At 39.5% G+C, this 16177-nt stretch overlaps 1 protein-coding gene and 1 pseudogene across 3 annotated transcripts in view; both read right to left on the bottom strand.

The window, feature by feature from the left end:
* Positions 1 to 2216: 2216 nt before the first annotated feature.
* Positions 2217 to 16157, bottom strand: LOC311254405 (engulfment and cell motility protein 2). 2 transcript variants are annotated; one of them, XM_084348148.1, is made up of 14 exons: positions 16085 to 16125; positions 13252 to 13287; positions 12721 to 12771; positions 11883 to 12005; positions 11066 to 11185; positions 10840 to 10944; positions 10644 to 10752; positions 10308 to 10444; positions 8303 to 8466; positions 7985 to 8097; positions 7788 to 7895; positions 7536 to 7618; positions 7342 to 7419; positions 2217 to 6866 (listed from the first exon to the last, which is right to left on the bottom strand). In XM_084348148.1, the coding sequence occupies exons 3-14, from the start codon at positions 12766 to 12768 to the stop codon at positions 6666 to 6668; spliced, it is 1389 nt and encodes a 462-aa protein (XP_084204274.1). In that variant the 5' UTR covers positions 12769 to 12771; positions 13252 to 13287; positions 16085 to 16125; the 3' UTR covers positions 2217 to 6665. The 2 variants fall into 2 exon arrangements, with proteins under 2 accessions (XP_084204274.1, XP_084204273.1); XM_084348147.1 differs by lacking the exon at positions 13252 to 13287 and having other exon boundaries at positions 16085 to 16157.
* Positions 13153 to 16177, bottom strand: part of LOC311254865 (engulfment and cell motility protein 2-like) — a 14837-nt pseudogene continuing 11812 nt past the window's right edge. Inside the window, exons 8-9 of the transcript XR_014624881.1 lie at positions 16085 to 16175; positions 13153 to 13287 (exon numbers count right to left, since the gene is read on the bottom strand). The product of XR_014624881.1 is annotated as an engulfment and cell motility protein 2-like (transcript). The remainder of the gene's footprint in view (positions 13288 to 16084; positions 16176 to 16177) is intronic.

Below are 16177 nucleotides of genomic sequence, written 5' to 3'. Positions count from 1 at the left end.
CACAGTTTTATTGTTTATTTCTGCCGTCTTGCCACAATATTGAGTTTAGTTGATACAGACAATAAAATGACAATAGAGGGACAAATCAGCGACAGTTGTTTAAAGGAACAGTTCACCCAAAATGAAGAATTCAGCAAAATGTTTTTTACAGCTCGTCAGGTGTAATTCAGGTCTCCGGGAGCCCAGAGATCAAAATTAATTTGAAAAGACATTATTTCCACTGTTTTTAGACAGAAATATTCACTGTTTTTCAAATCAATCTGGGATCTCTCCACTTCGGGAGACTTGGATAAGCTGTGTGGATCCAAATAATGGATTTCCAATCTACTTCAGTTGTTAAGGGGAATGCTGCCACGCTGTTTGCTGTGAAATTCCAGACATGTTTTGTGGACTACAAAACTTCACCTAACTTCCCACCAGCAAGAGTGATGAGTGAGTAGATAATTACTGAATTTAAATTTTTGGGTGAACTGTTCCTTAAAGCATAGCACGAGAGATGATGGACCTTAACCCAAACTCCCTACATAAAAGCCAAATATTAGGGTTTCATCTACAGCTACAACTCTCTGCTTCTCTGTATGCAGTAGCTGTTTCTCCGCAGCAGGCATAAGTATGATAATAGCTCAGGATATCTGACACCCACTCAGTAAACACAAGACACAGTGTGTCCCCTGCTGGATAAGACCTGGAACTGAGCAGAGGGTTAAAGGATAAGTTGACATTTTTCAAGAATGTCTTAATACAATACAAACATCCCCACCTGTTCTTCCAAGGTACTCGTCACTGTTCCTGGAGAATGGGGGACTAAATCCACAGTCCTCGTTTTGTGTTAAAATGACTTCCAAAAGGTAATATGAGGTTTCAGCAGTCTGAGTCAGTCAAATCAAGGGACAAGCTTCCAAAGTTACAGTGTTTAAAGTCCAAAGTTATTTTGGGGGTTTGACAAACAGGGTCTGAGCTGTAGCATTATGAATTTTGTTCTAAAAGCCACTTGATTTGTCTAACTGAGACTGATGATACCATGCGAGTATTGTCTAAAGAAACACATGAAAAATGTGAATTTATCCTTTAAAGGTGCTATGGTAGGTACAGGTGTCCTCTTATTACCAGTTTGTTCAACTGATCAACAGGATACTGTACATTGTCTAACAGCTGAGCAACTAATTGTTATTCTAAGTGATCCGAAGTAACTAGGTATGTTTACTCAAGTATTGAAGTTGAATAAATAAACAAAGACTTGTACTTCACTCGACCATTTCAATTTTATGCTACTTTTTACTTCGGCTAAATTTCAGAGGAAAATACGTACTTCATCAAACCTATTTGACAAGTGAAGTATTTTTAACAAATTAATGATTCTACATACAGAATATAAAATAAAACTATAAATATAGGATTTGTTTTACAAAAACATTCCATACTTTTGGCTGCTAATACTTTTCCTTTAAAAGTACTGTTTAAATGCTGAACCTTTATTTGCAATGAGGTATTTTATACATTTTGTGGTATTGCTGCTTCCACATGAAGAGGCTCTGTGGATTCTTCTTATAAACAAACACAAGTTATATTCACATTCAGTGTAAGTACACTATGTGTATCATTGAGGAAGATATAACTATTTTATTCCTCTTTTGAATGCTATTTTTATTGACATATCTTGAAAATAACAGATAAACCACACATACATCAACACCCAAAGCCCATCCTAAACATACACTCCACATGCACATATTTTCATGTGTCATCTTTGAGAAATAAACAAATCTTGTTTTCTGCCCTAAAACTTAATCTTCAATATACTATAAAGATAAATGTAACATTTCTGCATTAAAATGTCTGACGAATAGATCTTTGTTATACATTTTGTTGGGCTGTGTACTTACAGTATCCCAAATGTTTCCAACAATGTTGAAACCCAGAGAAATCTGTACTTTTATTTGAGGTAAGTCTGTGAATATTTCTGTCTGAGTCACGTGAAGACTGTTATGTGAAGACTGTTATGAACGCCATTGCTGATTTTCATCAGCAATGCCGTTCATAACATTGAAGACAACAAATCCCATGATCCTATGCTTCTTATGTCTTTTCTTTTGTTTTGATTGAGAGACCCTGAATGGCAGAAATTACATACCATGAGTTTGATAAGTACAGGTCGGGTCTTTAATGAAAAAGGAAGATAAACAAAAAAAAGGAACATGCAGTAAAAACAAACCCACTCAGTTAGACTTTGTATTTATTCACACAAAACATAATACATTTTTTTTCAATAAGGCAACACAATACTGTATATACATACAATGATCTATATGTATACCATATTTAGATTTTATGTTGTTATTTCTCAACTAACAACATGTCATTCTTTACTATCACTAGTAGCAAGTGTAAAATAAATAGTTTAGCAAGTCATGTAAAAGAGTACCAGATGCGAAAACTTCAAGTCATACTGCTAGTACATCCAATGCAACAATCCTTTACTCACTGTGTTATTGATATATTTTAGCTGCAGCTATGTGTTTTCAGAGAGCAGCTTAAGGGTTCAACGACCTACTGGAATATAAAATAACCCTTTTCAGCAGTTAAAGGCGCCCTGTGGGATTTCCTTTAAATACATTCAGTGAAAGACACACTGCGTATCCTTGAGGTCTAACAAATGTGTAGTGTATTTCCTTCTTCTAAATAAATTGAACACCTTCAGTGCCTATTTTAAAAGTGTTTCAAATCTTGTGTTGTTTATATTCATGTTTACTCTTCTTTCACCCTGCCTTTGTTGGCACATTGCTGCATATCTTGGTGAATTATCGCCACCTGTTCATCAGTGGAGTAGTGTGAAACCATTGGCAGGAATGTCTATTGTGTCACGGGCACGAAGACGCCTGTGCACGGGACAAACAATGCCCTCTGATAGAAAACTCCACAGGGAACCTTTAAAATCTGCAACATCAGTGAAAAATTGAAAAAGAAAAACATCTGAAAAAACAAATCCCAAATATATTCCTTTTCACAAACGGCATCAACAGTAATGGCAATTTCTATTATTCCCATTAGCAGTATAAGATACATTAACACTGACATCATCATTAGGTGCTGGCGTGGGTGTCTGAAACGATACGAGGTGCTTGTGCTATGAAAATGTTTTTGTGACTTTTAAAAATATGAAGACAAAAACTTTTTTTTTTTTCAGTGTAAAATGTCCACAGCAATAAGCATGTTGAATGTACAGTACAGAGTGACGCAAAGTGAAAACGCTTTGTTAGTTCGATACCCATTCTCTTCACAGATAAGATTGTACAGTCATTTACAAAAATATACTTCTATTCTGCATTAACAAATGACAGCAGTGATTAGTACTGGTTTAGACAGGACATTAATAAACACACAAAAAGTTTAGAACCAATGACACAATGGAAATAAGATAATGACATCAAGCAATAGTACTATAACTTATATCGATGTGTACAGAACAGATAATACTGTATGCTCTTGTGTTAAATTAGCAGTGAGGCCGTGTCACTCAACTGTTATTGGCCTGCCTCCATTCATTTGAGGGTCGTGCTTCTGGCACATTAATTAAGACAGGCTAATAGAGCTGCTCTTTTCTCCCATTCACTTGCGCAGTGTGATTGAAAGTCTGAAAAAAAGTCTCGAAACTGCTGATGAATTCAAACACCAGGGACATCACACGCTCTTGGAATGTCAGCTTTTTTAGTTTGAAACAAAATGGCGGCACTAAAAAGAAGCACCTCTGGAACGGTAATGTCACTTTGTAACTTTTATGTGTACGGTAACACTTAACCCAATTTAGCATTTATAAGCAGTGTATAAACAAATGGTTTAAAACACACTATAATGCAGTTTTAAAAGATAAAAGCCAAGGGCAGGGGTAATGTAGGCGTAAGAAGGCTAAGTTCCCTAGATGTACCGCTTTAGTCTATTATTTATATACAGTGATGGGCAGATCCCAGTTATATCCACAGGGTAATCTGTGGATCAGACAGGCCTGGTCATAAAACACATTGTGACTGAGAGCAGATGGGAATAGGGTGGCTCAACAAATATGTCTTTGATGAGGTAAATATTAATGACACCACCTGCAGTGATCCCCAGCAGCAGAAATTATATGTACATTTCTCCATCAAGAGAGACCCATGTGCGCATTTACACACAAGGCACGGAAGCTTTTTGATGAATTAACATTAACATTGATTATTTAAATCTCCCAACATGCCGACAGGATCAGGAACGTTATTAAATGTAATCTGTTCTTGAACACATCTGCTCACACACACAGTTCAGGTTCGTACGGTAAAATAGTGTGGAGTAAAGCAGCTGTCCTCCTGATAAATCCTGAGCTCCATCAGAGCTGTCTTAAACATTTTATTTCAGAAACTAGAAATTCAGAAATTGCGTGTCCTCTGGAGAGTTTCCTCTGTCCTGTCAAGTTTATAACTACAGCTTTTGGTTTTACACCTTAAACGTGCCACGATAATTGCTACAGTTACATCACTGTGTGCATGGAAAAGTTTAAAATACTGAAAGCAGCCTCTTTAATCATTGAAGTATGTCTTTAAAGAAAACACCCTATATAAAAAGGCTGTGGTCATTAAAACAAGTAATCAGTGTGATCGTCGGTCAAATATTGGCCTTCCCAATCCTCAGTCTCATCCACTGCCCATAGCAAAATGACATTAATAATGTATATTAATGTCTTCGATAGAAATTGTTAATGCTGCTATAAAGCCTTCAAAACTGGTGTATACCATTGTAATCATACAAAATCATATATTTTCAGTAGTTTAAAATGCACCTATAGTTTTAATCCTGCTGTAATCAGTATACAGGTCATGTACAGTTAAGAAACGCTTTATAACACATTTTAAACATCTAATATTGTAAGCCAACATATGACTTATTTTTAACTAGTTAAGATATATGATTATATATTATTCTAACTATGCTATACAGTTATAAAACATTCATTAACACTGGCTTAAACACCAGTTATGAATGCTAGGAGAAGAGAAAATATTACTTTACACTTAAAAATGTCCTTTTATCTTCTAAAGCTCATCATAGCATGTTATGATGTGTCATAAACTATTCATATACTGCTTGTAAATGCTAATGTTACCGCAAAATATATGGAGTAAATGACTGATAAGGCAATGCAGTGACTATGATTTAACATAAAAGGGTCCTATCATCCTTTTTTTTGTTGTTGTTGTATTGGATGTCTTCCTTCACGCACATGAAATATTGAGACGATTCCTTACATCCCTCAACATAAACAACTTACACCAAAATCTAAAAAATCTGCACACACAGACACACACACAAATACACACAGACACATACATGTAAAGTAGGCAAGGGCATTGTCAAGAATCTTAACAGCACATACTTGAACTCAGTTAAATGGGATATATTTGCGGAGGAGAGACGTGAGTCAAATGATCTGAAGCAGCATGAGTATTGAGTAAACAGACACCTGACGGATTTATGCTGACAGCACCACTTTTGTGCAGCTGGGATAGTTATGTAATAATTGGTTAGTTGATTGACAGACAATTGATCAGCAAATATGTTGACAATCGTTCATGGACTATTTCTCTGGTTCCTGCTTCTAAAATATGACTATTTGCTGGTTTTCTTAGTCCTCCGTCATAGCAAACTGAATTTCTTTGGGTTTTCTTTTAGGTTTCATTAGTCAGACAAAACAGGCTATGTAAACATGTTAACTTCTGGGAAAATGTGAAGATGTGAGGGGTATATAGTTTTTTTCACTATTTTCTGTTATCTTACAGATCAAATGATGGAGAAAATAATCTGCAGATTAAACAATCGTGAGAACAGTTGTTAGATGCAGCCCTCGGTTTTTGTGTCTCAGAATCAGTTCAGTGACAGGGATCCTGTCAATCCTGTCCATTTTTTAAATTACTCTTCTAACTCTCTCACTGAATTTATTCTTCTTTTGTTTTCTGAACCGTGAAAGAAACTTCATGTTCGATCCTCCGTGACATCAACTCTCCCTCCTACTGGAGCGACCTTGAGCAAGACATGGGCTGAATCTCATTTTATGAGTGTGTGAGTCTGTCAACTCTCAGCCCACTCAGTCTTCTCTGTGTGACGTTTCCTCGTACGGAAGTCATGTGGAGGGACAAACAGGGTCCACGTGAACATGTGCATGACTTAATGGATCAATTAAGCAACAACTTGATTTAAATATACTCGAGTGTAGACTAATTAGCAGTTTTGTACTTGTCCATTTCCATCATCAGGCACAGCATTCCTCAACTATATAAACAGGTATACAGCTTTAAATAACAAAGAATGGGGAACACAAATCGAGATGTTGCCTGGAGACTGGACTGACAGATTCACTCACTGAATCTCTACCAGCTCCAGGTGCACTGCTCTGTAGTGGACCCTTACCCTCAGAGCTCCCTCTGGAGCTATAAACACATTAGTCCTGATTGACAAACAATACAGCATCACAAACACGGATGGAGAGAAGTCTCCAGGGCTCTGAAAAGTAAATAAAGAAATCCAAAGTAACCTTTTCTGGTGCACACGTCTGCGGCTAAACTCATCAAAAGATCGAGGAATACTCATCCTTCACAAACACACACATGCATTACCAACACACACGCACTCAAACACACATCTCAGCTGTAGTTGTAGGTGAAGTTGTACGAGCTAGGCTCCTTCGGCACCGGGGGCGGGGCTTCTGGGATGGTGATGTTCTCAAGGTCAAGGAGGCGGAGCTTCATCTCCATGCTGATGAGAGTATCTAGGTCACTGCGCGTCAGGTCACTGCCCATCTCTCTGCCCAGCAGCGCACACAGCCCGTCAGTCCAGATGCAATACTGCTCCAAAAACATCACACACACACACACACACACACGCACACAAAGAATACACATGAAGGCTGAGAGTAGTGCGTCAAAACAGTCAGTCACTGTAACAAGTTGTAGGTCATATTGTTGATTTGGACGTCCAGATTCATGGTCACACACTCACATGAATAATTTTAGCCACTGGGGGGCAGCAGAAACAAGCTAAAAACACTGAGGAGAGGAATGTGGGTTTTTAGCTAAAAACAGCCACCTTGTGCAGCTGGGTGCATAGTTAAAGGCTGTGAGTGAGCCAAAACAGTTAGAAAACTAAAACAATTAGCTGAACGACGCTAAAGTGCTCCTTAGAGCCGATGGCGTCTGCAGAGTTGCGTGATAAATTTATGTTGGCTCTTCCCTACAAGCAACTTTCCAATTACACATATTTGATCCATTGTTAATATAAAAATGTTGAATAGTGCAGCTGTGTCGCTGTCGCTGTACTTACCTCGTACTTATTGGGCGCAACAAAATTGAGTGTCTCATCAGGATCGTAGAGGACAGAGAAGGCTAACTCCAGCACCTCCTGAGAGAAACATACGGGACAAACAACACAGTGTTGCTACACTCAGAGGCAGTAAAGAATGAAAGAGCAGCCGTGTGAGTGGAATGACAATAAAAAACAAATGAAAATGTTATTACCTTGTTTTGTTTCAGAGCACTTTTTTCTTTCATATGAGGGCAGTCCTTCCCGGTCACCACAGACTTGATATCAGAGACGGGGACTAGGAGGAATAGAAAAGAAACAACTTCATAATTTGAGAAGTTTATTAAGGTCAGCCTACTCACACAAACAGCACCGTCTGCTAGTGAATGTTTCAACGTGTGTTATGAAACAGTTATTAGCTGGGACGTGGCACCACTTGGAGAAATAAAGGTTTCAGAATATCTTACTCTTGTCACTGAGTAGCTCAAAAGGCACTTCACCCTGAGGTGACTCATCAAGGTCTCCATAGTGCAGCACTTTGTGATTCAGTGAGAGTCTGCAGAACCAAAACTTCTCTGTAAAAACAGGCAGAGAACACCATGTTTAGCTCATAATCGACGGCGATCTTGTAGAAAGAAAGGGATCGTATCGATACTGTATGTACCTTGCCTTCGGCGGTTCCCCAGTTTACGGAAGCAGCTTCCCTCACACAGTCGGTTGAGTCTCTGTTGCTTGATGAGCTCCAAGATCTCGGGCTGAATTCTCTCCCGCAGCTCACTGCAGCACAAACAGCGCATTAGCGACAGGGCCACACACACAATTGTGCACAATTTACTATTATGAAAACAGAGAAGGGTTGGGATTTGAGATTAATTTTGCAGCAACAGACATTATCTGTTGCTAAGAAAAAGTTACTAAGTCTAGAAATGGACAGGTTAAAACTCTACCAGTACAATTAGAGGTAGTGCAGACACACACTGACATGATTGGTGGAGACTGGAAGTCGTCCTGGCTCATTCGCTCAGACTGCCGCAGGCGCAGAATCTCTGAATAGTTGAGGCCTCGCAGTTTATTCTTCAGCTGGTCTAAAGATGATGGCTTCATTGCCAGAGCCCTGGTGATCTGCTCACGCACCACCTGCATCACCTGGTCGGGGTTTAAGCACACACACACACACACACACACACACACACACACACACACACACACACATATGCACCAAATGAGTGAGGAAAGGTGGAATAAAAACATGCCAGAATCCCTAAACTGTTGGCAACTGGCAGAGATATTACTGTCACATATTGTTACAGTTGGAATTCACGGAGCCATTATTTTCCCATTCAGAGACTCGTTCTGCTGACAGACATCTTTCTCCAACTGAAGGCATGAATATTTTAAATATACTAGATGGTCCCAGGTATTCTCTAACAATAAATGTCAGTATGAGTGGAAATGTATTTAAATGTGATCATCCAGATAAAACACTGAATTGAAATAGACAGCATTAAGAGTATAATTGTCATATATTATTTAACAAACAAAAGACCTTTTAGCCGTCTACTTCAACGGGCTGCTCAGTCACACGGCAGAACAATGCAGCTGCAGTCGTCTCTTAAATGACTTTAAATGTTAAGCCTGATATGACTCACATTCATGCTGAGCAAACCTTGACTGAAGGATGGTGTTTACATAGGGAGGAGGATCAGCCACTGTAAACACTGAAAGTGTTTTTCATTTAAACTAATTAACAAGTTAAATGTTTCATCTTCCATCGCCTCTGTTAGTGTTTACTTATCACATAAAGTACTTATAAAGTGTCAGAGTCTTTGACAGTCAGACTCTGGCTTTTTATAGAAACTGATGAATTTTATAAATGTCCGACAAAAGTAAAAATGACAAAGTTTTATTCTAATGAGAATAAAAATCACTAGGGATGCACGACATGGATTTTTTTCAGCCAGTACGATAACCAATAATTACCTGCTTCTCATGGCTGATACTGATAGGATAACTGAAAACTTCACGTTTTTGTATTCATAAATATGTATTAACCTGTAGTTTGTGCACACCTGAGAGTAAGAAAGGCTGAGATGTAGTGAGCAAAGATGAATGATTCAATATTTAGCACCGCTCATAAGATTTTTCGTCTTTAAATGTCCACACCAGCGTCGACACGTTAACAACATGTAGCTCTCTTGGCTAACCTGTGGGACTCTACCCAGGTGCAGCAGTGTATCATGAGCACAATGGGTTTGCACTGTCCACTGCCTCTTCTTCTCCTTCTTCTTCTTCTTCTCTTTGTTTATTGATGGCTAGAATTCTACCAATACCATTAAATAGCCGATAGCATAAATTTCCTAATATTTGTCCGATATATATATTGTGCATCCCGCAAAATCATGCTAGCAGTAGCCACCTTGCTAACAGAGCACTGAGCTAAATGCTAAGGTCAGCATGCTAACATGTTTAACAGGTACAATATTTTGTCAAAGTGAGGGGATCTCCAAATACCCTATGCACCTTAGCTGCATTATAAAAGAGAGCTGGGATTAGACTTTGAGCGTCTAATCCCAGCTCTCTTTCATGAATTGGTCATATGTATTCACATTTTAATGAAAGATTTCAAATAAATTTAAAGCAGCATGGTTCCTATATTTGGCTGTTTGGCTCTTAGAGCAATATGTTTGATTAACACTATTATTTATGCAGTTCATTCATTCAGTCAGCACTTTTGGGTTTTGGCTGCTTCCTTTGATGCTGCCGAAAAAAGAAAAAAAAAAATCAGCATATTGTCCCAATTTCACCTCTTTTTGATTTCTAAAAGAGAGAAACAAGTTTAATTCTACTTTGTAAAGGGTGTTGTATCCATCGATGTTAAATAAATATCTGTAAAGTCTGCTTTGGTGGCAAGCACACAATGGGAGTTGGGTCGAAGCAGGGAATGTAAGCATGCAGATGAATATAAAGCGAGTGCTTTAATCTCGGACCTTATTGAAGTCCTCGGCTGTGGCCCTCATCTCCTTCCAGGTTTTATTAAGCAGCTGGATGCAGACACAGAAGAACTCCTCCCATGCCCGGTCATGAGTGAAGAACATGGGGTGGTAGTCGTTGCAGCCCTCATTAGCTGCACAAACGAAAATATTTCAGTTGTAAAATGAAAGAATAGAAAATCAGTATGAGGCGTATGCTTCCTCTCTCTCACACACACAGTATCCTTGGCTGGGGTATTAAGTGTCATACCACAATTTCTGATGGTTTTTTAAGACATTTTATGTATAAAACGCACAACAGCTACACCTCTTGTCAGACACGGATGTACTTACGCAGTTCTCCAACTTGGAGTATCTCACACAACATTCGAGTGAGTTCGATAGCGCAGCGGCCGAAGGGACATTCGTGCTTGTCCTCGCGGCTGCTGTTCTCCAGGACGATCTGTCATGAGTGAGACGACATGTTAGGTGTGACTGATTGTTCCACCCCTGTGAGATGAGCAACGTCGTGCCTGAAGCAAAAACGAACCCTGATGTACGTGTCCTGGTGAACCTTGGCGAGGTACAGCATGTTGTCCAAAGCCAGCATCCCCGGAGGAGTCTGGGTGAAGTCCATGGCTGGATTCACATGGTTCTGCATTTAAAACAAAATGACATTAGCTGGGAGAGAATAAAAATGTTTCTATTTAAATCTACTTATACAGCTGATTTTACAATTGTTACAGAGGAAACCGAGATGTGCGATGGAGACTCACAGTGAAGCCCAGCATCTTATAGTCCTTGGTGTACATGGCCTTTCTCTTTTCTGTACCAGTGGGGTCATTTTCTCCATCGAAAGCAATCCTGCGCAGCTCAAAGATGATGTCTCTCTGAGCCTGAACCACAGCAAGCAGACATGTTATCAACATAAGTAGTGACACTTTAAACATTACAGCAGCAAAACAATGAAGAACCCCTCGAAGGTTTGGATGAATCAGTGGTCAACAAGTGGCAGACGGTGATTTCAGACTTTATTCAAAATGAAAAAATATAATCTCAGGAAAATCAGATCAGAATGTCCAACCTTTTCCACTTTTATATTGTGTGAGATACAGTAAGTTCACTTTGTGCATGGAGGTGCAAAAGGTCACATCTACACTGTGGACACTGATGAGAACAAGCAAGACAATTTGAATTTTCTATCCCACTTTTTACACTTAAACCCAACATAAATAAGGTCTCTGATTATTACAGCATTTAAGGTTGCAGATTATTAAACATTATTGCACCATAGATGACTTAAAGGTTAAACGTTTGCCGATTCCAGCCTCTTAAATGAAAGGAATTACTGTTTTTCTTTCATTCATGACAGTAGATTTTGGGGTTTTGGACAGTTTGTTGGACAAAAGAAGCACTTTAAAAGATGACACTTTGGGCTCTGGGAAATTGCAATGAACATTTGTTACACTTTGATATTTTATTGACTAAACAATTATACGATCATTTGTGAAAATAATCAGCCGATTAATAAATAATGAAAATACATGTGCTAATGACCTGCCAAACAGATAATACGTTAATCTATATCTTTACCTGGTCATTCGGGTCCATTTTGGTCATCATTCGTTCTTCCAAAAGGTTGAAGGTCAGTACCTGCAGCACGTAAAGCTGATGCGCCATCTCTGCTTTGATTGGTCGATTTCCTCTAATAACATGCTGGAAAAGAAGAGTGCAGAGTTAGGAGCAAAGCCTCTACATTGGCTACATCAAATATTGACACACAAAACAAGAAATGAAAATGTAAAATAAATTGTTCTCCTCCACTGACTGGGAACTAACGATTGTAATATTTGGAAAATCATCTGAAGACAAAGCTGCCAATGCAAATATAATGACGAATACAAACAATGTAGCAACATGAAACCCACTGTGAGAGTCCGACAGACAACCAGGTCTCGTTAACAGAACACAGAGTCAGAGCACACAATGCTGCAGCTGTTCACCATGTTTCCTCGCTCCAGGAAGCAGGACTGCGGCCGACACTTGCAGCCCTTTCAGTCAGTCAGCCACTTTCAGAAGAGTCGGTGGCAAAAGGAGTCATTTTCAGAGCAAGATTTCGTTCCACTTCGCGGAACTTGAGCCATATCACATATGCCGGTTCTGTGTCACAGCTCTCTGAGTAAATCTTTCCACCTCCTGAACTGCTGGTCCCTGGGATGAAACTTCCAGCCTCTGACAGCCACCAAACTCCGACAGAGGACAGTCCAACATAAATATTTATGTATAGAGAAAGTTTTCAGACGCTTTAATAGCAACTAGTTTCAACTGCTGCTCATACCTGGATATTTCACAGCTAATAGAGCAGAGCGTTAACTACGATGTGCAGCTGAAAACTCCAGAAACACTTCTGCAGTTCGGACCTGATACTCACGTTGAGGATGATGGATCGCAGGTGTTTCTGAGCCAAAGTGCTCGCCATTTCCTGAGGAGAAATAAAAAGATACATGTGTGCAATATCTCGATGCAGTAGTCAGGAAATATTTTGGAGTGGGGAGTCGTGCAATATTCTTGGTGTGTATGTAGATCTGGGAGTGATACTGTTGCCTTAGACAAATTTCTCCCGAGGGAGACCAAAAAGGGGGCTACTCTAGACACAAAAGATGAAGGGAAGATGCTTTACTTGATTCAACCTACATTCAAATGGTAGTTTTAGTCTACCTTTGCGGCTCTGGTTTAGATTTCTCACTTTGTGCCCTTCACACTTTCTGTCAGACATGACGACACGCTCTAACTCCTGTCAATCTGTCAACACAGTCTGCCTGCTGCTGCAGCGAGCTACGGTTCTATCTTACATTTGCGTGGATTATGCGGTGGCACAGAAAGAGCGAGAGAGCGAAGGAGGGGAGGAGGAGGACTGTGGGGTGAAGAGGACGGTATGGGATGCTGAGGGATGTGTACTCACAGTGAGGTGCTGCTCCAGCGGGTTAGTATACTCCTCCTACAGGTTGAAGGGAGGGAGGAGGGACGTGGGTGTAACAGCAATGGAAACAGAGAGTGCACACACGGACAATGAGATACAGGGATACATCACCGGCACAGCATGCAATAAGGACGGAATAAGAACATGAAACAACAGTCAAATACGGACTTCAAGTGGTCACGACATATAACTGTTTTAAAAACATCACATAACGTGTCAGACGACTACGCATTTATTGATTTATTCATCTGAGTTTGAAAGCATTTTACAAAGAACTGTGAAATTTCATCAACCCACAGAGGAAACGTTGATATTTTAACCACCATTCATGTATGAAAATCACTGTGGTGTCCTGAAAGCTGCCTTATCTAGAAAACGGGATCAAAACAATGACTTTTCAGAAAACTATAAAAAACTGTGTCAAAATATCCGTATATCTACATTTGAAAGATTAACTTGACTCTGATGCACTCAATGATCTGGAGTTTCAGTCCTGTTCATAATCAGTCCAGCAGTACAGTGTGTACTCTGCGTCCCTCTGCTGTATTTATATCAAAAGAACTGACTCAGTTCGCCCTCCAGTGGTCAATGACAGCAGCAGGAGATGAATGCATGTTCAAGGAAAACTGTTGGAACATGCAGTACATCAGATGGCCCAAAGAAAGGAAATGTAATAACTCACAGAAAAGAAGGTAAATAATACACCTCTTCTTCTCATTGTGTCTTTCAACCCTCCGCCTTCACACACACTCTCTTTCGTTACTTTCAAAACTGATTGAGGACACTTCTGACGATCTGAGGAATCCATTTCAATAATTACCTCAAAATGTATTGAAATTGTTACCAGTTTCATTTAATAATAATATGCTGCTGTTTTCTAACATGCTCTTTATAGATGGCTGGTAGTTTCTTTGATACACCCGCAGTAAATTCTTGCTTAATTTATGTGTAATTTTCAATTACTATTATTATTATTAATTATTGTGGTAACTGGGGCATAATTGCGGAGATGTTTCCAATATGTTACTTGGAAATTAGCACATACTTAGCATGAAACTTGCGGACCTGTCAAATGAAGTGTAACTGAAGTCTATTACTGTATAAATATTTTCAGTTTCAATTTACCCTAAATTCAATGTAAAGTGATTTACAATCAGCCTGATGTCACTGCCTCGTCAGCTTGATGTTGTTGTCTTGTGATATTTGGCCAAATTTAAGTGATAACCATAAAACATTTGATCAAATTGTTCAGACGAATTATTAAAAGAATAATCCAACATGAGCTGCATTCACTATTTGCGAATACCCCCCTGCATCCAGTGCTGTGTAACATCAACATTTCAGATGTGAAGCAGCCACATTATTAACATAGCTTAGAGTTGATTTGTGAACTTTCTGCATGTGTTACAAGCATAAATTGACATTCGCAGCACAATTAGATTGAGACTTTCTCTGTCATCGCTTTTAAACGTCAACATAGCTGCTCTTACATGACAGCTGTTGACTGCTGTAAAACATATTGTGAGCTGTGATCAAATGTCTTACTTGCTCTGTTGGCTGACGACAGAAAACAGATGTTTAAAAAGAAACAAAACCCTAAATCACATGGGTGATGGTTCACGCAGGACTAATTATCACATGATCTCTGTATTATATGGCAGGTAACATGCGTGGGAATTACGGACATGGCAGATTAGGATCACAGACGTCCTCCACAGCTATTAGAAATGACTTCTCAGGTAAATACTAGCGCTGTGTGTGATACAAAACAAGTGTTGTGTTTTTCTGTGGTCAAAACTAAATATATACACTGTCATACACAGTAACTCATCATTTAACTTGAGGCATTAACTGAAACATCCAACATGGAGACCCGCCATTATAAACGTGACACCCACACATACACACACACACACAGGACAAAACAGCGAATGACACAGGATGAAACAGTGAGCCGGTGCAGCATTTGAGCTGGGATTGAAGTTATCACTGCAGGGTGAGTCGAGCAAAATGAGCCGTTATGACAGTGATGAGTAACACACTGGACAGATATCCAAAGACGCACTCGCTCCTTTAGTTTCTGAGCATTTGGCTGTGCTGCAAAGACATTTCAGGCTCAGAATGCATCCGTTTGAAGATGTTTCTGTTTGACTATGTCCAATCGAACTGAACTTGCTGTTGTAATTTAGCATATTTGGACCTACCTGAATGATTTTTCATGCCGCATTTGTTAAATCCTGCCTACGCTGCTAACAATGCCAGGATGTCATATTTTCACACTCTGCTCTCCATCATAAGCACATTATGATGATACATGATATCCAGTACCACCGGCTGGCATCGTGTCCGATCCTTGAGATAATTAGAAAGGAGCACCTTTCGCTGAAATAAGCCTGCAAATAAATCCTTAATAATCAAGTCATCCCTCAGTTACAGCTGAGAGGCTCGTCTACCTCGCTGAGCGATGCTGAAATAACTGCAGCATAACCAATGTGCGAACTTCAAAGGAAAGCGAGCACTATTTTGAGTGAGTGTGTCATTGCAGTGGTGACAGAATCCACAACATGACAGCCGGCAGACAGACGCCTATTCATGGGATTAGCTTTAGTAACTAACCTACCGCTGCAGCCAACGTGAGGCAATATCTGCAGCTCTCTGACGCCCAAAGACACACGACTATCATGAAGAAATGTCAGTTTATTATCCATGGGTGGCTTTTATTAGAGTGTAACGTGAGGATGGAACATTATTAGTATTCTAGTTATGTCTATCTGTTTTGTGTATTTAGTCCTTTTCTCTGTTGCTGTGCACTGACCTGCCGCCTGTCCTCTGGTGCCTTCAGGAAAAGAGCATTGATGAGGGCGATGGCGTAGGTTTGGATCTCCTGGTTTGACCTGAAGGGATACCT

The sequence above is a fragment of the Pagrus pagrus genome (assembly GCF_965226575.1).
Source record: "Pagrus pagrus genome assembly, chromosome: 3".
Taxonomy (NCBI): Eukaryota; Metazoa; Chordata; class Actinopteri; order Spariformes; family Sparidae; genus Pagrus; species Pagrus pagrus.
This window is presented reverse-complemented; position numbering and strand designations above follow the sequence as displayed.